The following is a 23,798-nucleotide window of genomic DNA, read 5'->3' on the forward strand; positions in this document are numbered from 1 at the left end:
AGAGGTAAGTGCATAATATTATTTTCATTATCGCACTATACTTTCTAATTATAATACAATACTTTTGTAACATTATGCACTTTTTTCAATCTAATACAGCACGAGACAATACACGCGACAGCCAAAGCTCGGGAGACAGCAATGTCTCACCGAAGATACAAATAGAAAAAGTATATGAAATAAGAAAGTTATTTGTTGATCACAGTAAACCAAGATATGAAGTTTTCCCTCACAATGCAATGTTCCAATAAACAAAGGTATAACCTTCACCATCGTTGCTAGAGAAACTCCAATGAGCAAGTTCAATTTTTTCGAGTACGATCACCCAAGAATGGACAACAATACTATTTTGAAGGTAATATTAAATAATAAATATCATTAGTTAAATATATATATATATATATATTAACATCTATATTAATCTCTTAATCACAATTTTAATTTTTTTTTTGGTAAATAGATGTGATAGGAGTCATAACTAGCGTCCAACCAATACAAGCCACAAAGGACTCGTTAAATAGAGTAGTTTCCGCCGATAAGCCCCAACTGTATCATAAGAATTACAAAAAAAAAAAAATTGTATATTTTTTGTGATTAGGGTGGATTCTTTTATGTTTATATTGTCTTTTTCAATCGACCGTCAACAACAGAACAACATCAAGAAAAACAATCAACATGCAGAATATCAGGTTTATATTTCTCATGCTTTTAAGCTAAACCTAGAAATAATATTATAATTATCATGTTACATATATTTTTATATTTATCATTTCTAAAAACAATTATTGTCAAATTTTTTTCGTAGAAATGAAATTTACAAGTAACATTGTGGGGGACAATGGCACAAGAGTTTCATGATGAAACTGACAAATTAACAAATGATACAATAATTGCAATCTTTGTTGGAATGGTAGTCAAACAATATCTAGGTATTCAGCCTTCATTTTTAAAAAAAATTGTATTCATAGTACTTTTCTTTGGTAGTATACATATATTCTAATAATAAGATTTGTTTACTTTTATTATTTTATAGGCAAATCATATGTAGCAAGTACATCTTCTTCAATGCACTTTGTAGACCTAGACTTACCAAACACTCAAACTTTAAAAACACGGTATATACATGTTGCCTTCTTAACAAATATATTTTTCTATTTCTTTGATGTAGTTCATGTACTTAAACTGTATTATCTAATTAATAATTATATTTTCTCTCTAATCACACACAGATTTGCTGCCCAGCCGACAAAAATTGAGGTCTTACCAGCTTCGAAATCAGACGAGTTAGTAGAAGACAAAAAAAAACTAAAAATAGCGTGAAAATCAGTGACCTGGACAACTCTGATCTGATAACCCATTTATAATTTTAGAATTATGCGTCGTTATTTTACAATGTCCCTTATTCTAGATTGAAATAATAAATATGTTTATACAGATTAAAAGAAAAAAGTGGTGTACATATTGTAGCAACAACAGAGAAGGAAAAACACAGTCGTACAAAACAAAACTGCAGTCCACCCTTATCAATGGTGACGTATATGCTTATGTGCAGCCCACCATTTTCTTCGGCCCATCCTTATCTCTTTCTCTATTAAATATCATCTTCCTATTGTAGCTGTTATTATACACACACACAAAAAAAAAAAAAAAAAAAAAAAAAAAAAAAAAAACTCTAAAGAAAAAATCTCCTCCTATTAAAACTTCATAAAACCTCTAAACAATATAGAAAAAGAAAAAAAAAAACAAAAAAAACAAAAAACAAAAATTCCTCAACTACAAGTTTTCTCAATAATCATTTCAACTTCACTCCGATTACCAAAGTTAGTATACTTTATGTTTTTTTTCCGTAAAAGTTTAGACAATAGATTAATATGATGCTAAATTTTGATGCTTATTTCCATTGCACGCTGTCAGGTTTTTATGACCTATTTCATGACTTTGTATATGTGTACGTGTTTCGTGAATTAATATGTATCATCTATATAACTATCAATCATTTCATTCTTTTCTCTTGACTCCATACACTAATTTTTTTGTTACAATACAAACGAACGCTTCGCAAATGTAAGCTTTGCATTTTTATCATATTGTTATCATGTCTATCCGGTCAAATGTTTATTTAATACGATTCCTATCCTTTGAATTAAATATCTTCGGTTCTTATTAATATACATTTAATTTATCAACTTTTATTTTTATCTGTTGGAGAATATTCAAGCATATATATTATATGCTAGCCATGAAAATATGTATCTCATAATAATAACTCGGTGGTCGTGACTTGGTAAAGCAATTGGCTCCGATTTTTTGGTGGACGGCTGTCAAAGTATTGACAAATTTTTTAACGTTGATGTTTCAGTCTTATAAAAGAATTAGCTTTTATAAAATCTCCTATGAAGTATAAAATAAATGTCCTCACCTATGAATTATCGACTACGTATGTATGTATATACACGTAGAGCTTATTGTTGCTTACTACTTATGAAATTTGGTTTTTTTTTTGCCGTTGTTGATTTAATAAAGTTGCTATATATCTATATTGGATAACGACCGATTCGTTGATCATGCCATTTGAGAATTCTCAAAACCATAAATTATATATATATATATATATATATATATATATATATATATATCATGAGTGTTTATTTATGTTATTATTTTGTTTTTCAGAGAGACACTTTTATTCTAGTTTTCACTCTTACGGTGTTTATTTCTTCAGCAAATAATCACGTGTTATTCGTCAGTCTTTTCAATTATTTAAAAGCCTAAAATTTTATATATTTATTTGCCTTCGTTAATGTAAAATCATTATGCTTCTAACATAGGTACATCTAATTTGAAACTTAATACTAAATCCATCTCCGTCGGATGCCCAACACTAAAAAAAAAGAACCTTACCTTTAGGGACATATATGCCAAAAAAAAATACTTAATACTTAGATAATGAAATTTAGATCCCGTTTTTTTAGAATAATCACGCTTATTGACGGCAGCCTTTCCAATTAATTAATAGCCTAAAATTTTATATATTTTTTGCCTTCGTTATTTGCGTGAAGGTTGGTTATTTATTTATTTTTTTTCTTGATTTAACAATGTAACTATATTGGTATTGAGCAATATTTGTTGATCATATAATTAGTTCTCAATATGACTTGTATATATATCATCAGTCAGTGATTTTTCCTTTTCAAAAAGTGATGTTAAGAGTGAGAACAAAATAATCTTGTATTGCTTGTGGTGTATTTTGTAAAAAGGTAAAGTGTGATTTTTGGTACTTTATGTCTTGTACAGAGCCTGCACTGAAGTAAGCAAGGATTTTTTTAATAGTATCACAATTTTTTTACCGTGACTTCGCAGAAGACTAAACTATTGTGGGGTTCAAAAATCAATTTTCTAAAAATAAAACCACTTAAGTTGGATTTTAGTTCGACCAAAGCCCAACAGCAGACCCAGTCCGGCTCTCAAAGAATTATCTGGGCCCAGCTCGACTCCTGAAGGTCGGCCCAAGCCCATTCAGAAGCCCAGTTCACCAAAGGAAGGATGAATCGCCCGTGTTGACCCAGTTAGAGGAATCGGTCTTGATCAGATAGAAGACCTCGCCGCGAAGACTTGATCTGAGATAACTTCGACCAGCGACGTGACAGAGCCGAACTAATCAACACGTGTCCTCTTCAACAAATTCTCTCCTGCTATAAATAGAAGCCGATATGTTGATTTTCGCACACACGAGCATATACATTTATTCTCGATATTCTCTCTGCTATTTCTAATTCTCTAAGTTCGCCCGTTTGAGTTCGGCACTTCACCCCTCATTGTAATACATCTGATTATCAATAAAAATATTAAGTTCTTATATTCGTTTTCATTCATTTCTTTTCGTATCTCTTTTTGTTTCTTATACGACGTATTCTGAGACCCATATTTAAGTAAATCAAATATATATCATATTATAATTTGTGATTATTGAAATCGACATCAACAACTATCATATGCAAATAAGAGATGAGAGATGATTGAGGAAGTTTTGGTGATTCTAAATCCTTTTAGAGTTGAAGTGTGAATAGCTTTATTAAGTAGAGATGACATTCCCTCGGAGCATATAAGAAAAATGAATGGGGACAAAGGGCTGCCTTGCGTATGCCTCATCAAGGACAAAAATGTTCTTTACTAGTTCCATTAATCATGAAAAAAAAATACATATGTGACACACTTCATTATTCAATCCATCCATAGCTGATTGAATTCCATTTTGATCATCTTTTTTTTTTATGAAATTTCATTCTACACGATCAAAAACCTTGCTCATATTCATTTTAATTGCAGCGAACCTTAGCAATGATTTTGTATAAAACATTACATAAGGAGATTGGTCGGTAATCACTTGTATTTGGAAGACTCTTTGATTTTTGGAATGAGGGTGATGATTATGTTGTTAATGGATTTCACTTTTCCCATCAAAGATCTGTAAAATAACGACTGTTATGTTACAGACTCTCCAATGATATGCCAACATGGAAACTATCTATACCAGGTTCTTATCTCCAGACATTGATTTAATAGCTCTGATTATTTCTTTAGAAGTGAAAGGTTGTAACAACATCGTTTCCATCTCTTCAGTAATCGTGGGTTCTATTGTTGAGAGAATGACATCCATCTCGTCGTCGGAGGGTTCGCGATAGTGAACATATTTGAGAAGAATAGTTGTATAGTCTCAAGTATTCCATCTTTAAAATTAATTTCAACCCCAGTAGCTGTGATTAGTTTCTTGATAGCGTTTTATTTTTTAAGATTACATGTTTTTTTGTGAAAGAACTTTGTATTTTAATCCCCTTCTTGTAGCCATGAGACTCGATATTTGTTTCCATATGTTTCTTCTTGTACCAGAAGGTTATCAAGTATGTTTCTTATTCAAATAGCTCATTACAATGCTGGACTATTTTATTACCGTCAAGAGTTAGCTCCCGAATTGAGTTCTGGATTGATGTGACCTTCTTTTGAAAACCTCCGAAATTTCTTCTATGCCATAATGATAGATTATCTTCATATTTCTATATGCAGCCAAGCATATGTGATAGAGTATGAAAAAAAAAAAAAAAAAAGCATATGTGATAGAGGATCTTCATTTTGACTAGAAGATCAACACTATGAAATAATATAGCAGAATTTAGTCTTATGAACATAATTAAATTGTAATAGCTAATTTTTCGTTAATTATAAGTATAAAAAAAAACATGCTTTTTATCATGCCTAAATGCTCGAATTATGTAGATGATGACACGTTAAGAATGAATATATTGTATTTTCATATAATTGCCTATTTAAATTTTTAATGACTTTGTTGTTTAGGAATTTGAAAAGAAAAAAAAAACAAAAACAAAAAACCCCTTTGATTAATGTCGATCTTATCATGTCGTAATTTTCTTCTCTTCTTCTTCGGCTCATTTTTTACTCTCTCTCTTTTTCTTATCATGTCGTAATTTTCTTCTCTTCTTCTTCGGCTCATTTTTAACTGGGTAATTTAGCTTACTGCCCTTAAAAGTTGAGAGTTTTTACTCCGTACCCTTAAAAGTTTCATTTTTAAGTGAGTACCCTCTATACCTCTCTCAATATACCCTTTTTTTATTCTTTTTTTTAAAACAAAACAGCAAATGAACGCATATTGAAAAGGAAAAAAACAGCGTACGTGCTTGGTACAGGGTTCTCGCTTGCACACCACACCAATCATCGAGTCAAGCTTCATTCGGGCGGTAGACATTCCGGTTGCGAAGTCGAGTTCCGACGACGGCGACGATATTGACGGTGCAAAAACTCAACCCCTAAACAAATTAGGGCTTTGTGTTTAGGTAGTTTCATGAATGAAATTTTTATATTTCGAGTTTGATACTTCTTTTTGTTGTGTTAGATTGAAAACTTTGTTAGTTTTGAACCAGAAAAATATGTATCCAACTCAATGAAACTTTGATTGGAAAATATTTTCGAATGTTGAAGATGATCGTCGAACTCTACTGATACTGGTAATTTCCAGTAGAGCAGTAGAGTTCCGGAGGTAGAGCAGTAGATCAGTAGATCAGTAGAGCAGTAGAGTTCCAGAAGTAGAGCAGTAGATCAGTAGAGCAGTAGAGTTTGATTTAAGCAGTAGAGTTCCAGAGGTAGATCAGTAGAGCAGTAGAGTTTGATTTAAGCATTAGAGTTCGAGAGTTAGATCAGTAGAGCAGTATAGTGACATAGTTATATCTCATGAACAAAGTAGATTTATATAGTAAATTTATTATTAGTGTTCTACTTTTAAATTTTCATATTGTATATTAAATTTATCATTAGTATTCTAATTTTTAATTATCATTTTGTAGATAATGACGGAGACTACGATAACGGTTTATTACAATGGAAAGTGGAAAAAAGAAGATGGCTCGCATCATTGGGTTAGTGAAAAGAATGATAAGCCTGTTATCATCGTCATAAATATCGAGATCAAGTTAGCCGACTTAATTGAAAAATTGTATGTGAAACTCAAAGTGGATAAAAGTAAGCTAGACTTGAAGCTAAGTTTTATGTCAACTTCATGGGATGCATACGATCCTATCTACATAGAAGATGACGATGATGTATACGGTTTCTTGATGGATCGTGATGAAAAAAACCGTAGAAGTTCACTCCGTGTAGAATTCATAGAGAAACTTGAAGTTAATCATGAAACTCAAGTTGAGGAAGGTGACGCAAATGGTAATGATTTAGAAGGAAATCATAACAACACTTTGAAAACAGGTAATAATTTGACCCTTCAACAATCTTAATGCTTATTATTTTTATTGTATACTAACACATAATAATAATGTGGTTGCAGCTACAATGGAAGACATTGAAGATGAAACCACCAAAGTAGTAGGAGGATCAAGTCTCCCACAACATGAATTAGACACGTCTACTTTACTACCGACGTCACCATCAGAAATGTTCTGAGAGTCGGAATTTCTTGTTGAATCCGACGTTGAATCAATCAATATAAGATCTAATAAGCCATATAGCTTCACAGATGGTACAAACTTTGAAATAGGCCAACGAGTCATGGAGCGAGATTCAAAACAGGTACAATCAACTTGCAACATATTTAACTACAAATATGGATGTGAGTCATTGGTCTAGAGCTTATTTTGGTGGTTATCGGTATAATATTATGACAACGGGCGGAGCTGAGTCGATTAATCACGCTTTAAAGAAAGCTAGAGAGTACCCACTAATTTCCATGCTTGACGCCATTATAGAGTTGACATCGGATTGGTTCTACAAGCATCGAAATGAAGCGTCATCGTGCAACACTACTTTCACACCAGAGGTTGAGACTATTCTTCGTAGGAGATTCATTAAGGCCCAAACAATGACGGCAAAACCCATTGACATGTATGAGTTCTCGGTCATTGGTGGGACGTACGATGCGGTTGTAGATTTGGGTCGAAAAAGTTGTACTTGTCGTGTATTCGATCTCGATAGACTTCCATGTGCACATGCTTTAGCAGCTTTGAAGACCTTGGAGAATGTGCGTGATTACAGCTCTGAGTATTACACAGTGGATTTATGGTCGCTTGCGTATTCAGAAAAAATATACCCGGTTCCATCCCAATGCGAGTGGGATATCCCTAAAGAAGCAGAGTTGGTTGATGTTATACCTCCAATAGTTCATAAGAGAAAAGGCAGGAATAAGACAAAGAGAATTCCTTCAGTGGGAGAGAAGATGCGGAAGAATAGATGCTCAAAATGCAATCAATTTGGACATAACATATCAAGATGCCCTTTGAATGGAGGAGAAGCTAGGTCGACGCCATCAAATAAACGCAAGAACTGATAAAATAAAATAAAAAAGATGCTGATATGTATTTTTTGAATTGACTTATTTATCGTATGTCCATGGATGTTTGTTACCATGCATTATTGCTTTCATTTTCTTAAATTGTAGTGATATTAATATTGATCTACTAATCAGTAGAGCAGCTCTAATGCTCAGTAGAATCACTAGTAATATTGCTCTACTGACCAGTAGAGTAGCTATAATGCTAAGTAGAACCACTGGTAATATTAATCTACTGACCAGTAGAGTAGCTCTAATGCTTAGTAGAACCACTAGTAATATTGATCTACTGATCAGTAGAGTAGCTCTAATGCTCGGTAGAACCACTAGTTATATTGATCTACTGATCAGTAGAGTAGCTCTAATGCTCGGTAGAACCACAAGTAATATTGATCTACTGACCAGTAGAGCAGCTCTAATGGTCAGTAGAGTCACTAGTAATTGTGATCTACTGACCAGTAGAGTAGCTCTACTGGTAGTTAGAGTCATTTAAAACTTAAAAATATTATACATGAAACTATCTAATATTAATAAATTTGTCACCAATGTTATAGATGAATCTAATTCTAATTAATTGTTCACTAATTTTAATAAAATATATCATAGGACACATATTATAGATGAAGCTCATTAATTTTAAATTATTCATATTACTTTGTTATTATACATGAAACTATCTAATATTAATAAATTTGTCACTAATGTTATAGATGAATCTAATTCTAATTAATTGTTCACTAATTTTAATCAAATATATCATAGGACACATATGATAGATGAAGCTCATTAATTTTAAATTATTCATATTACTTTGTTATTATACATGAAACTATCTAATATTAATAAATTTGTCACTAATGTTATAGATGAATCTAATTCTAATTAATTGTTCACTAATTTTAATCAAATATATCATAGGACACATAATTTAATCAAATTTGTCACTAATGTTATAGATGAATCTTATTATAATTAATTGATCTACTGACCAGTAGAGTAGCTCTAATGCTCGGTAGAGTGACTAGTAATATTGATCTACAGACCAGTAGAATAGCTCTAATGCTCGGTAGAGTGACTAGTAATATTGATCTACTGACCAGTAGAGTAGCTCTAATGCTCGGTAGAGTGACTAGTAATATTGATCTACTGACTAGTAGAGTAGCTCTAATGCTCGGTAGAACCACTAGTATTATTGATCTACTGACCAGTAGAATAGCTCTAATGCTCAGTAGAACCACTAAAACTACAAACCAGTAGAGTAACTCTACCGCTCGGTAGAACCTTGCATTTCTATAAAAACGTTCTCAAGGACTTGTTCATCATATTAATTTCTAAAAACAATAAGTATCAAGACACATAATATACTTAACTAGTACATATATTGAATATAAGTCAAGGTTCCCAATTGCCTTCAAAAATATCAACGGCCATCTTCTTCTTAAAGAGTGGAACGTTAACATCGTTTATATCTTCAAAGCCTACTCCGGCGGAATCAAACTCGATATATTTGATTGCATATATTCCACAATCCGTTCCCCTGTTTACCAATAAAAACAAAAGTTAAAAAAATAACACAAAGTTGATTACCTAACAAATAGACATTGTAAATAGCATCTACACACTTACTTCTTATTTTGTGGCAAATCTTTCACCCGCTTACACGGCCATGGACTTCTTAATTTTTCGCCAAGCTCATCAAACATACCACTTTGCTTAAGCATGATTGGCATCATTGTGCAAAGCGGTTCCATAAAAGCTCCAACATCAAATTCATCACACAATTTCATGTTGCAATAAAAAACAAATATCTCACATATTTGTAAATCTACTTTAACCCCCACCCAATGATTACCATTCACAAGATGAATGGTGTATAATGCTTTCATGTGTTTCCAAGATTTACCTAATTTAGGTGTTTGACCTACCCAATAAGATTGCAAACCTTCATCACATTTGTAATTCACATCTTGACCTTTGTCCGTCATGGCAAATATGAGTAGTTGTGTGAAATTGACGTCCAAAAATACAACATCTTGATCAAAGATCTCATTGAACTTATTTTGCCGCTTCCGTATACCGTACATTGCTTCATCGATTTGCTTCATAATAAAGAGAGAGAAAAAGTTATGAATTATCAACTAAAATAGATATCTAAATACAAAAAAAAAAATTTAAAAATCTAAATACATACCTCGCTCGAAAACCATGCACCATCCTTAATGATGCCTTCGAAGAATTCTTTGTTATGACTCGTTATACCGCACTCAATCGGAATTCCACTATACGACTTTCTCATGAATTCCTCGAACAAAGCATTCTTGGTATGCGATACCTCACGTAAAGGAGCAAACTCGAGGCCATGATTTCGACGAAACTTCATATTTCTCGTATATGGAGTTCGCATATATAAGGAGCGCTTTTTGTTTCTAAATGGCCGCCCACCGACGTCGTGAGTATTTCTTTCCTCTTCCTCGACAACTCGTGGTGGTGTCAAGTAATACTCTCTGCGATCTTCATGATCATGATAATCATCCCCAAATGTTTCATTTCTTGTGAAGTTGCGGTCACGGTCTTGAAATTCGCAACTACGAGACTCCGTGGATCGAATCTCGTGAATAAGTGTGCTTTTCAATTGACTCAAGCTTTCATCAAAATGACTCTTTAAGTCACTAAACTTTTCGTCAAAATAACTTTTTAATTGACTAAAGAGCACACCCGAGACATCGTTCACATGAAAAGGTGTAGATGATACGATCGGCGGAGACGTACCATAGTTCATATGAAGAGGTGTAGATGATACATTTGGCGGAGACGTACTAGTTTGCGGTATTGGTGGTGGCACGGGAGGCACATCAAGTGGAGGAGTAACAATGTGAACGGGAGGCACATCGTTCATATTTCTTTGTACTAATGCACCCGAGCGGAATTTTAGCACCAAAGAATCAAGAACTTCGTCATCTTCGTCCAACAATTTAGTGGATCCACGTAATATCTTCTTCTCTTTTCTCGTTGGAAGCAACAAACCTTGTATGATCTACATTGTATATAAGATAAAAATCATAAATATTTTATGGTTTAAAATATTTTTAATTAATCATATTATATGAACATTATTATATGAACTTACCTCTTCTTTTGCAATAGTGTTGGAAATATCGCTCAACTTAGGAGAGTTTCGTTTATTCCACATCTTAGTTTTCCATCGTAAAATGCGTGGATACGTACTTTCACTAATCATTTCAGCGTATTCTTTTGCTATTGCAGGTACCATCTCATATATCCATATCTACAAAAAAAAAAGTGTATTTTAATACAACATTCAAAATAATTCACATTACTCTACTGACCAGTAGATCAGCTCTAATGGTCAGTAGAGCCATGATTAATTGATCTACTGACCAGTAGATCAGCTCTACTGGTCAGTAGATCAACTAATTGTGGCCATTAGAGCTGATCTACTGGTAAGTAGATCAATTAATCATGGCTCTACTGACCATTAGAGCTGATCTACTTGTCAGTAGAGTAATGTGAATTATTTTGAATGTTGTATTAAAATACACTTTTTTTTTTGTAGATATGGATATATGAGATGGTACCTGCAATAGCAAAAGAATACACTGAAATGATTAGTGAAACCTTTCTTGATAAGTTTGCAATACTCTTCAAAATTACTTCTTATGGTGATCTTCATCGGGAAATAATCGTCCTCTTTAAGAACTGGCTTCAATGGTTCTAAATCTTTGATCTGAAAAAACGTAAGAACATTAGTAAACAAGTTATAATTATTATTTTTCTTAATTTTGCTTTAGTCAGATAGAATAAAAACTATAATTCTATTAATATTGTTTACTCTACAGTTCAGTAGAGTACTCTACTGAGCTGTAGACTGGAGCAGAATCTGCTCTACTGAGCAGTAGAGTAGCATTTTATTGCAATAAATTATGTGTTTTTACCTGAATGATCCGATCATTTGACGACTCTTCATCGTCGTCACTTTCATGTTCTTCTTCCTCTGATGCATTCGAACCATCATCATTTCCGTTATCTTCTTCGTACGTGTACTCCACACTCTCTTCGTCCGTAGACTCTTCGTGATTATCTTCATTTTCTTCTTGTTGTTTTTCCGCTTCTATAATGGATTGGCGAAAACTCGAACTCATTGGGTACCTAAATATAAAATCAACACACAACCACTTAAAACTCACCGGTGACTTCATTCAAAATTCTTCATCATCAATTGGGCATGCAAAGAAAGAATGAGAGAAAATCAAGAATCAAATCAGCCTATTTCCCATTTATTTTTCAACCTCTAACTTTCAATTGAGTTGAACGATTTTGTGATGAATATGGGAAATTCAGGGGCTTATTCGACTCATTCCATTTTTATTTTTTCAGATTTCAACGAGTTTTTTTTTTTTTAGTTATCAGTCGACATGTTTATTCTTAGCTTATATTTTGTTCTTTTAGTTTATTTGATTTAACCCCCTAAATCCGAAAGTTGCTGACTCATAACAACTCAAGGAAGTTGTATGTGGGCTTATCTATAATGGTTCAATAGACTATAACTCCTCCCTATAACATCTTATAATCATAGTGTAAAACTTTTAGTCTTCAATTTTATTTTATTAAAATACTAAATAAAACTTAGGTTATTTTTTTATATGGGATAAATTTGATCAAGTCGGCTCAATGATAAAAAAAACTGACACTAATAAAAACTGACACAAAATTGTATGAAGTTTGCATACCAAGAAGTATGAACAAACCTGATAGAGAACCATCAATAGTACAGTTATCCAAAATATATAAGTTGTTCGTTTCAGACCATCACAATCAGAGTCCTCCTTTGAGATTCACCGATCCCACAGCAAAATTGAAAACAAACATGCTAAACTTAGAAGGATTCATATAAAAAGTGGTGTTCAGCGAAGATCTTGGTGCCGATACTAAACGACTTAAAAGCAAACTCCTCATCTAAACGAGTTCAGAGCCTAATGTAACTTAATGTTTGAAGCAATGCAATAGATTTTTTCGATGTTACTGTGCTTAAATCATATTTTCCCCTTTTCTATTCCCATCACAAAATCAAAGAAGAAACAAGTAGTAGTGACAAAAGGGTACTGATAATCTGCGACCTCTTAATGGAAACGAGATAACTCAAAAGCCGAATGCAAAGAGTCAGAAGGACAATCGAACAAATATTTAAAAATTTCGAGTGACTGTACCTCGTCGCCCTCGTCCTCCGTGCCGCCGGTGTCTCTCTCTCTCTGCTCACTCTCGCTCTGCCTCTCACTCAGCCCACGCCTCTCTTTCTCTCTCTCTTGGCCGAAAGTTTTTTTCTCTCCCGATTCTTTGTTGTGCTAGGTCGGATTCTCTGTTGGCTGCTGCTAGGTCTCTTGGGGGTTTGACAGACGCGGGAATGATGAGAAAAAAGAATGGGTTCTCAGATTTCAAGTTTTCTGTTTTTTTTAATTAAAAAAAATGATGGGTATATAAGTAATTTTGATGTTTTGGGCTGAAAAAATAAATGAAAAAGAAAACTAAAATGAGAAAAGGGTATAGAGTTAAAATCAACTTTTTATAAATGCCACTGAGCTAAATTTCCATTTTTAACTCAACATTCTCGAAACTTCTTTTCTTATGAGAATCCCCAAATTCAAGTTTAGGGTTTGGGATTTCTAATTCCAATTAAAACAAAATCGATTTCCCCGGATATATTGTTGGCCTCAACCGGACCTGAATTTCGTGATTTTCTGGGGCTGCGATGGACCTAGAAACGGAAAACAGAATCGCTGCGATTCTGATGAAGGAAGCAGCGGAATTGAGAAGGCAGGCTGAGAAAGAAGGCGTCCACGTTTATCTTCAACAGCCGAAACCTAGGGTTCGTCCCAATCCCCGTTTTCTCGCTGCTACGGTTCTTGGCGTTCAACAAGGTTACTTCTTTTTCCTTCCTTCCATTATCAATTTCGGTGTTTGGCATAGGAAAGAATTTCATTTCGATTTCATTAGAATTGTGAATATAAAGCTGGAATCTTTGTTTGATTAAGGATTTGTTGCTCTTGATCTGAAGATTTGTTCTGAGATTTTGTTATCATTGCGAAACTTGAACCTTTTTCTTCGTTAGGACGTTGTTTGAACAAGGTGACTTGCAAAGGGGGTTTTGATGTATTGATTTACGCTTGTTAGCATTGAGTCTTCGAAGATTTTTTGCATCGTCGAGTTTGAGTTTGATTGCCCGTCTTTCGTGTCTGTGTACAGCGAACCGAGTTGTGGAGGTGAATGAAATGTGGAGGATTCGGGAAAAAGAGAAAGAATTGGACGATCGGCTGAACCGAAAGTCGAGCGATCGGAGAAGCCGAGGTGAGAGTTACAGAGAAGGAAGCAGCGCAAGAGAAAGCATGAGTGAAAGTCGCCCCAGAGCCGGTGACAACATCAGCACCAACAGTTCGTGCTCTTCGAGCAGAGGTGGCGGTTTGAGAGACGAAGAACTCGAAGCATTTCTGCACTCAAGGTAAGTTTAATCCAACTCTCATATTGAATGGAATCATATGTGTGTATTGAGATCACTAGAAATCTAGTATTATATAGTGTTTGGCTGCCACTAACAAAGAGAATACTAAGGTTTATTTTTATTTTTTTTTAAATAAAAGGTAAATATAATTTTTTTTTGTATTATTATAAAGATTACATTGGTAATATGATAGAATGTAAATCTGTATAGCGCATATTAAAATGGTAATATAATAGAAGGTTATCAGTATAACTCCAATTTTGTGGCCATCAAATTACATTAATCAGAATAACTTGTATTTCATAGCTTTCAAATTAAGGTAATACATTCTTGAGAGTTTGTTTGACACATTATTGCATATCCAAATAAGTAATCAATTGGATTCCGAAGAATCTGATTAACATGCCAGCATACCAAACGCTTTTAAGTAGTGGTTGTTTTTCGTCTCAGGGCCAAGCGGGGCAGAGGTTCTGTTGGATCGAGAATGGACGAAACAGGTCCTTTTCTTGTTCCTTCTTCTGATTCCAACGAGGACTCGAGAACAGCGATCTCGGAGATCTCACAACGGCGTGTTGTCCATGGTCCCGAGAAGCCTTCGTCTCTGAAACCCTGTGAATCTTCGGAAGAAGAGACTGAGGAAGAGGACGATGATGATGATGATGATGATGATAGGAGAGCAAAGAAGCGAAAGAGGTCTCACTCTAGGAGCTCGAAGAAGCAACACTCTGAGAAACGTAGATCGAAGAGTCGGTCCAAGGATAAGAAGAAGAGGAGAAAGGAAGAGAGAAGAAGTAAACATAAGAGATAACCACCCATACAGTAGATATGCAAGAACCGAAGACTCTAATGATATTTTTTTGTTTTTGTTTTATTCACTTCGGTGTTGAAAAACGTTATACAGTCAGATTAATGACAAATTAAAACCGAGCCATTTTCCGAGCAAGATGACTCTTTGGAAGTGTAGTTTTCTCTGCTTGTTCATGGCTGAGAAATTGTAGCTTACTGTTGTACTATTGTTGTCCTTGGATGTTTTCCAGGATTTATGTACAAGTAATTTGTTATTATCCTACAAGAAATTCCGTACAAGTAATCTGTTTTTTTTTTTCCCTGCGCTAAAAGGTACAAGCCAGACATTTATAAAAATTTAGCATATTTGGCTAAAATATGAGCTACATTATTGCCATCCCTAGGGTGAAAAGCTGAACTCAATTTTGGTAAAAAAAAAAATCCTGTGCGATAATAATATCCTGGAGGATAGTTCCTGTATCCGCTGAGACAATCCGACTGAACCTTCCGAGCAAGTGATATTTTCAATTTGAATTGTTGGGCAACATGGGTCTCAATCTCGGGGCTGGCCAAGCTTGATAAGGGCACTCGAAGTCCCTATCGGCTGGTCCACAAACGACCTGTGAAATTCTCTTCCATCATTCGCGCCTCGCGAATAATTCATTACACAAATTTTTTACTCCTTTTAAGTATGAAGAACATTAAGTGAAGTAAGAACTAGAGAGAGAGAGAGAGAGAGAGAGAGAGAGAGAGAGAGAGAGAGAGAGAGAGAGTTGGGGCGAGCTCGAGCTCAATCCCCCAATAGAAGATACACAAATTGTATTAGGACAAAATAATAACAATAATTGTCATTTTCAGGCTATTTCTTTATGTCAAAATTCCGGAAACACAACCCATACACAACACAATGACTAGACAATCTGTATATATATATATATATATATATATATATATATATATATATCAATGAAACAACAAAATAGAAAAACACAAACACCATAAATGAAAAGGGAAATACAAAAAAGAAAAAGAAAAAAAAAGGAGGGTTTCGTTAAAAAAAAATTTGTTGAAGAAAACCCAAATCATAAACCCAGAGCCGGTCGAAATGAAGCTTCGTTATTTTATTTTAGTTGACCGAGAGCAACAAAAATTGGGTTGCTTGGAGTGAAAGTCTCTGTATGCTTCTTCTATCAAATAGACCAAAATCACATCGAACTAAATTCACATTGAAATAAAGTTTCCTATTTTGAAGTGAGAGAGAGAGAGAGAGAGAGAGAGAGAGAGTGGAATAAAAAAGGAAACTGAGAGGTATAGAAACTAACGGTAAACACTAGTTCTGAAACCCATATGTATTGTATAAATACTTACATTCCCGGAAACAATGTCTTCATTTCACCTCTCTCTCTCTCTCTCTCTCTCTCTCCTTCCATATCATCTGCATTGCAACAAGAAAAAGAGAAAACCAAGATGGAGAAGAAAAACCTGAGTTCTTACGAAAGGAGAAAAGACACATTGAAGAGAAAAGCCAGAAAGTTGTCTTCTGTGTGCGACGTGAAAGTCTGCGTCTTGGTTTTCGGACCGAAAGGCGATTTGAGCTCGTGGCCGGAAAATCCCTCCGACGCAATCGACGCCTTCCAAAGAGCCTCAATCGCCGGAAATAACAAGCGGCGCCGGAGAACGAAGGAGAAGCTCGATCTCTCCGACTTCATGGACTCCGAAATCAATGCTCTCCACAGACAGCTCTCCGATCGGACCACGGACGATTCCCTCCTTTTCTTTGACAACGAGCTCGACGTTCTTTCCAACGAATCTCTTCTCGCGCTCTCCAGTTCCTTGGAGTCCAAGATTCAGGCCATCCATTCCCGGATTGCCCTTCTCAACGCTCGTCACGAGTTTTAGGGTTTTTATTTTTTTTTTATTAATTTTTTTATTTTTTTTTTTATTTTTGGGTCTCTCGAATTTGGCTTCTCAACTCCCAAGTCACTCGATCTTGTGACGAGTTTTTGGGTTTCTTTATTATCAATTCTATATATTATTTTTGATCATATGTAAAAATTGTCCTTAATTCTTTTATCATATCTAAATATTTGTCCTTAATTTAGACAACAATATCATTAATCCAAAAAATAAAATCAACTTTTGTTCTATAAAATCAACTGTTGTTCTATAATCACATCTTAATTAATTAGACGATAAATTAAGAGTTTAAAATAATTAATCATAATAATTAGCTTTTGATTATTATTTTGTTAGTGTTGAATGTTATTAAAATTAAGAAAAATAAATAAAGAATAATAAAGGAAAGAAACGAAGCCAAAGGTTTTTTTTTATTATTTTTTTTTTTCCTACACTTCACAATCGCAACCGCATCCTTGGAAAAGAGGTTTGATTTTGGCTATCTATTACCTTGAATAATACTATTTTGCAGCTTTCGGATTACTTGGTTTAAGGTTATCCCATCCGGATAACTTCTTTAACAAACATTAGTGCATTTCAAACAAAGTAATTAATAGGAGTCCTAAGATTCTGATTGACATGCCAAAATGTAACATCAACGATGTGGATGTTTTTCGTCTCAGGGCTAAGCGGGGTCGAGAATGGTCGAAGCCGGTCCATATCTTCTCTCCCTTCTTCTGACTCCAACAAGGACTCGATAACAGCAATCTCGGAGATTTCATGACGATGTGTTGTTCATGGTCCCGAGAAGCCTTCGTCTCTGAAACCATGCGAATCTTCAGAAGAGGACGACGACAACGACGACGATATGAGAGTAAAGAAGTGAAAGAGGTCTCACTCTAGGAGCTCAAAGAAGCAACACTACGAGAAATATAGATCGAAAAGTCGGTCCAAGGATAAGAAGAAGAGAGAAGAAGGAAACACAAGAGATAACCACCCATACAGTAGATATGCAAGAACCGTACTCATTTGTTTTTATTTTGTTCATTTCGGCGTTGAAAGATCGTATAGTCAGATTGATGACAAATTAAAACTGAGCCATTCTCCGAGCATGATGGCTTTTTGGAAGTCTAGTTTTCTCTGCCTGTTCATGCCTCACAACTTCAGCTTACTGTTGTACTATTGTTGTCTTTGAATGCTGTCCAGGATGTACAAGTAATTTGTTGTTAATTATACAAGTTAATTGCTTTTTTTTTTCCCTGTGAAAAAAATGCCCAAAAGAGAGATAAATAAAATTTACGGTTACAACTTACAAGTGACATTCTCTGAAGGAATTTGAGTTGGTCCTGTAAAGATCCAAGTTGGGATTGATGATTCATTTTGCATTTTATTGCTACTGTAGTACCATTGCTGCAAATAAAAAATCTTGCAAAATGTTGAAAACAATCAAATAAAGCGATTACATATTCTATTTATTTTTCTAGTAACGAGCAAGATGACTCCGAGTTTTGTTCACCCCCAGTTTAATTCTTACAAAAAGTTACCAACAAAATTCTACAGCTTTTTTCACATTCTAAATTTCATCTGGATTTACTCTCTCTCTATCGGTTTGGCAGCCTGAACTGTTTTCCGTACGCTACGACTCATCGAAATGATGATCCGTCTCATCGAATATCTCCTCCTACACAAATCAGAGACAACGTCAGGCAGAAAATAAAAAAATAAAACAAAAACAAAAATAAAATAAAAGATGTCCCTGCAAAAACAAATGTCCATCTCTAAAGCATATAGCTTGGTGGGGCTTTAAAGAGATGTACCTGCAAAAGCTCCTCGATAACATCCTCCATTGTTATAACACCGACAGCTTCTTCTTCTTCAGGGAGTCTGGGGAGCGGATTTCCATCGATCTCGAGGATATCGGAGTACATGTCCTTTGTCCACTTCTTGCTCCTCGACCCGCTCCTATTTGATTCTTCTGTGCCGTTCGGAAAGCTCTTCCACTTGTTCAGTGACCTCTTGCTCTTCACCGAAGTCTCTTGCGCTGGTTTTCCACTATCAATGTCCACTCTCACATCCTTCACGTAATCGTCTATTGGGAGCCAGAGAACAATAGGAATGTTAAAAAATTTTAAAAAAAATTATTAAAGAAAAAAATAAAAAATGCTTACTGTCTCCAGGTGTTCCGGCAGATTCTCCGGCGTCGGCTTTTTTGCGTCTTCTCACGACTACGGCCATGTGACTGTGACCTTTCTGAAACTCGTTCAATATATCATACAGTGGCAAAGTCTCCGAAACCCTGTGAACACAGCCAAACATCACTTTTATACGCTTATGTTCCTATAATAGGCTCAACGATACGATATCCATTCAACAAAGACAAGTTTACCTTGGAATCTTTCGTATAGTGACATTCTTCACAGAAATCTCGTCTTCTGAGCGAACCGTTAATAAGTTCTTTACCTAAAAACAAAAACAAAAACAAAAAAAAAGTCTGAGATAACAAGAAATCGTTCTACATGTTCATAATGGTAGAAAGTAGAAAGAGAATATTCGATACCAGAACAAGTCCGATTATGTTTGTCGGGTCCTCGTAATAAACAGGTATTCTACTATGTCCTCTTTCCAAAACCGTACCCATCAAATCCCTGCATCGCTGTGATCATAAGTTTTTGGGATCTCTAAGTTTCTTTTTCAGGGGGCTACAAAGTCTTTATAGAGTTACTGTACCTGTCAAGCCGAGCATTGATATCTATGGCGAAAACGTCCGAGATAGGAGTCATGGCATCACCAGCTGTTTTTTCAGTGAGTTCGAGGGCTCCGGCAATAATGGTAGTCTCGTCGTGTGTCAACTCTCCGCCTTTTCCTGCCTAAAAACACACAAGACATGGGATTGGAAACTTCACAATTCAATAAAGTTCTTTGTTAATCATGTAAGTTGCTGACAACATAATACATTGAAAAAAAAAAAGCGTATTGCGTGAGATTAATAAATAAAAGAAAAACACTCTCGCTGGAGAAGTTTCTTTGATAAAATTAAAGTTACTTGAGTCGGTAAATATGATACAAGTTCCTTAGCCGATAGATTTCATTAAAAAGATCTATACTTGTACGAAACTGACTAAAATACTATGCATGAACAATTTGCCAAAAAAAAAAAATTAGTTCATGGACCAAAATGTCACTTGCATGATAGTTTTACACTAGTTGTGCTAAAACTCAACAATAAAAGAATAAAATTAAAATTAAACGTGTCTTGTTGCACGACTTAGGATAGTTAAATACTAATCGTGAACTAAATAAATATCAATTTTTGTAACAAAGCAGAACAAACCTCATTTCCATGCAAGTTAACTAGTGTTTTCAGCTCAGCTCTGCGGAATAAAGCAGCATGTTTGTCCCCCAGCAGATAGTCTAACAACTGGAAAATAAAAAAATAATTAAACGGATAACTGCAATATATATATATATATATATATATATATATATATATATATATATATATATATATATATATATACAGCAGACATGCTTATACCTTGCTAATTGGAAATGCAACGGGAAAACATATCCAAACAAGAACACGAACAAACGGGGCAACAGTTGCGCCAATGGCCAAACCATAGCGAGAGCACACGGATTGAGGTATAATCTGATATCAGCCCACAAACAAACTTATCAAACAACTTAAGTTTATCGACATTTTATTTTGACTTTTACTTGCTAAATGCGCAAATGGAAATTCTCCGTTTTTGGTAAAATTTAGAGCAAATGTAACTGCTTGGTAAATCAGCACTCAAAAATTAGCCGAAATGTTGATTAAGGGATTAATAACAATAAATAAAACATAATTCTTACTTCAACGGAAATGTGATGGAAGGCTGTGATCGAGCTTAAAACACAAGGTATGATAGAACAATGACATTTTCCGTTTAATAAACTATCTACAAACATGAAGAATTAAGGGGCTAGTTTCCAAGGAAATTCAATTTTGTATTCACACAAACCTCACCAAACAGAAGAATCAACGTCACGGATATTAGAATCGCGCCCCAAGCAGTAATAATACCGTCCAGAAAAATTGGAAGTGCCTAAAAAAAACAAACGACAATCAAATCAGACAACTAGCGAGACACGGTGATCCATGTTTCTTCTTCAAAACGGGCGTTAAAAAAAGATCGTGTAATTGTATTACCTCCATAGCCGCGGCATTGCAGATCAGTAACGTGCAGAGTAACAAATGCTGTCTTTTCACCACCGGCAATATCTTCACTGTAACATCAAATAACGATTAAATATAGAAACCCGAGACTTTAAGGCCAAACTCTAGAGCTACAACACAGATACTCTGAAAATGGGTAGTCAAATCGGCGCAAAAACACTCAAATACTCAACACATCACTATGTTCACTCAACAAGCAAAATACCTAAAAATAACAGACTCTGAGTATTTCCTAATATTAGCTCAGACCAGAACAGTTCTTACAATAGTTTTTTTATTTATTTATTTTTTGTTAAACATAATTAGTAAGCATTTAAGTAAGTCAATTAAGTAATTCAAACCATAAGACTCGACTTTTTTTACCATGAAATCATTTAACACGATCACACATACCCGTAAAAAAAATACTAAAAATACCAATAAAATAAAGAACCAATTAGAAACCAAGCCAAATCAGCCAAACCTAAAATCTCAAACAAATCGATCACTCGCTTAAACAACAAGGAAACGTGCCCTAGGGTCCCACAAATCGCGATGCCCACTCCAACTTTTTCATCGATACGATACGCTGCGAATCGATTCCTTATTCCTTTCGTTTGTGTTCGAATTTCGGATCAACCAAACAACCGATTATTGTATGATGAGCAACGAGAAGAGAGGGCAAAGAAATACCTGCAGAAGCGCGATCCTTGGGAGTGCCAGACTTGGCCAAGACCTCGAGATCGACGAGGCTGAGAGACATGAGGCCCAGAGTGAGACCAGACATCATTCCCGCGAACAACACCAAGAAAAATATCACCGCTATGTGAATGAAGAACCCGCTTTCGCAGCACTCGTATTCAACACCCATAGCTTCTTCTTCTCCAACGATTGCGAAGACGACGGAAATAATCCGACTGAATTTCTCTCTTTCTTTCTTTTTTGTAAAAGGCTGAGAGCAAAAGCTTCTAAATCGGAACCTCCATTTCCTCTCTTATGTCTGGTCTGTTTTCGGTGTCAGAGAGAGAGAGAGAGCTTAGAGACTTATATAGAGGACGATGATGGTATACACCTGTACCTGTATATAAATACGTATATATCTGATGGATTTGTTTGACGCATTCGCGTGTCTTTTTTATTTTATTTTATGTAATAATAAAATGTAGTATTATCTTTATTAGTTAATTATTAATTGGGCACCCACCCTAGAGTGACGCGAACATTAATTTAAAAGGACCCTCACTCATCACTCTCCGTTATAAATAAATAAAGGGAAAATAACACATTTATACCATGTGTTTTAGTGAAATATCGAGTTTAACCCTCGGTTTTCAAAAATGTCGAGTTCATATCTTCTGTTTTACTAAAATGACGAAATTATACCTTCTGTTTAACTAAAATGACAAATTATACCATGAAATAGACAACAGTGTCACGAATATTTTTTTTATTGACTTTTCGTTGACGTTGACTATAATATTTATATATAAACACCAATTATCTTTAGTCATTCGCGCCATATATGTAATTTATTTAAAACCTAAAAAATAAACAACAGTCTCTTAATCGTGAAGAACACAGAAAGAGGCAAATGGGTAAACATCGATAGTTGATAGTCATCAAAATCGCATATTCGAACAGAGAATCAAGGATTTAGAGTTACAATTCGAACACGGAATGAAGTTATCTCTTAGAAGGTATGAGTTTTATTATTTAATTTCAATTTAAGGCTATTTTTATTTCAAAATTGAGAATTTGGAAGTTAGGGTACTGATTTAGATTTGATTCGGTTTTTCTTATATAAGAGTTAATATCAATGAAAGGGAGATTTGTGACGCTGTTATTCATTTCAGGGTATAATTTTGTTATTTTAGTTAACCAGAGGGTATAATTTCGTCATTTTAGTTAAACAGATGGTATGAACTCGACATTTTTGAAAACCGAGGGTTAAACTCGACATTTCACTAAAACACAGGGTATAAATGTGTTATTTTCCCATAAATAATATTTTGATGTATAAAGAAAGAGGATTGTGCTCGTGCACTAAAAAGTAAAAACAGAATAATATGTTTGAAAGCCCAAAAAAAAAAAAAAAAATACTAATATGCACGATAAATAGGAACAACTACATGGCAATTTTATTCACACCACAAAAACTAATATGTATTTACGGATATAGTGTTAAAACGATGTGTTTGTGCTAGCTGACGTTAATCATGATAATATATAAGTATGAGCATGATAATATGAAAGTATGATCTAACGAAGCAATATGGATGGGTGACTAAGTGAACTTTATAAGACAATTGATTTATAAATAAAAAATATTACACTTTGTTCATTTTCTTATTTAGGAGAAATCTTTTTTACGATTAAAAGAGATGAATGTTACATTTTGTTTATTTCCTTATTTAGGAAAAAATCGCAAACTTTTTATTTTGAGGATTTAAGTAGTGCACTTTCAAATTTGAAGTGCACTATTTAAACCTTCTTCACAACTTAAAAGAAATGTATGTTACACTTTGTTCATTTCCTTATTTAGGAAAAATCTTTCTTCACAA

General features: G+C 34.4%; 4 protein-coding genes and 2 long non-coding RNA genes across 6 annotated transcripts; 4 read left to right on the forward strand and 2 right to left on the reverse strand.

Moving 5' to 3' along the window:
• The first annotated feature begins 5,775 nt into the window (after positions 1-5,775).
• LOC149389742 (uncharacterized) lies at positions 5,776-6,914 on the forward strand. The gene is made up of 3 exons (XR_016301026.1): positions 5,776-5,846; positions 6,354-6,768; positions 6,848-6,914. It is a non-coding gene; the product is annotated as an uncharacterized LOC149389742 (long non-coding RNA).
• Positions 6,915-7,378: 464 nt separating this feature from the next.
• On the forward strand, positions 7,379-7,843 carry LOC149389743 (uncharacterized). Its single transcript, XM_089622711.1, has one exon. The coding sequence runs from the start codon at positions 7,379-7,381 to the stop codon at positions 7,841-7,843; it is 465 nt and encodes a 154-aa protein (XP_089478837.1).
• A 3,663-nt stretch (positions 7,844-11,506) lies between these two features.
• LOC149389744 (uncharacterized) lies at positions 11,507-12,660 on the reverse strand. Its single transcript, XR_016301043.1, has 3 exons — positions 12,613-12,660; positions 11,800-12,013; positions 11,507-11,591 (listed from the first exon to the last, which is right to left on the reverse strand). It is a non-coding gene; the product is annotated as an uncharacterized LOC149389744 (long non-coding RNA).
• A 796-nt stretch (positions 12,661-13,456) lies between these two features.
• Positions 13,457-15,437, forward strand: LOC149389745 (G patch domain protein). The gene is made up of 3 exons (XM_089621673.1): positions 13,457-13,779; positions 14,105-14,357; positions 14,808-15,437. The coding sequence occupies exons 1-3, from the start codon at positions 13,611-13,613 to the stop codon at positions 15,163-15,165; spliced, it is 780 nt and encodes a 259-aa protein (XP_089477799.1). The 5' UTR covers positions 13,457-13,610; the 3' UTR covers positions 15,166-15,437.
• Positions 15,438-16,610: 1,173 nt separating this feature from the next.
• On the forward strand, positions 16,611-17,042 carry LOC149389746 (agamous-like MADS-box protein AGL103). The gene has a single exon (XM_089622712.1). It carries the CDS (start codon positions 16,611-16,613, stop codon positions 17,040-17,042), a length of 432 nt encoding a protein of 143 aa, XP_089478838.1.
• A 1,364-nt stretch (positions 17,043-18,406) lies between these two features.
• Positions 18,407-22,272, reverse strand: LOC149389747 (DUF21 domain-containing protein At2g14520-like). Its single transcript, XM_089621672.1, has 11 exons — positions 21,931-22,272; positions 21,232-21,308; positions 21,044-21,127; positions 20,575-20,688; positions 20,371-20,457; positions 19,767-19,906; positions 19,597-19,684; positions 19,426-19,499; positions 19,208-19,335; positions 18,857-19,128; positions 18,407-18,720 (listed from the first exon to the last, which is right to left on the reverse strand). Exons 1-11 carry the CDS (start codon positions 22,106-22,108, stop codon positions 18,676-18,678), a joined length of 1,287 nt encoding a protein of 428 aa, XP_089477798.1. The 5' UTR covers positions 22,109-22,272; the 3' UTR covers positions 18,407-18,675.
• Between the last annotated feature and the right edge of the window lie 1,526 nt (positions 22,273-23,798).

This window comes from Urtica dioica, chromosome 8 (genome assembly GCF_054948205.1).
Source record: "Urtica dioica subsp. dioica isolate 48M chromosome 8, U.dioica_male_clone48M_v1_H2, whole genome shotgun sequence".
Lineage (NCBI taxonomy): Eukaryota > Viridiplantae > Streptophyta > Magnoliopsida > Rosales > Urticaceae > Urtica > Urtica dioica.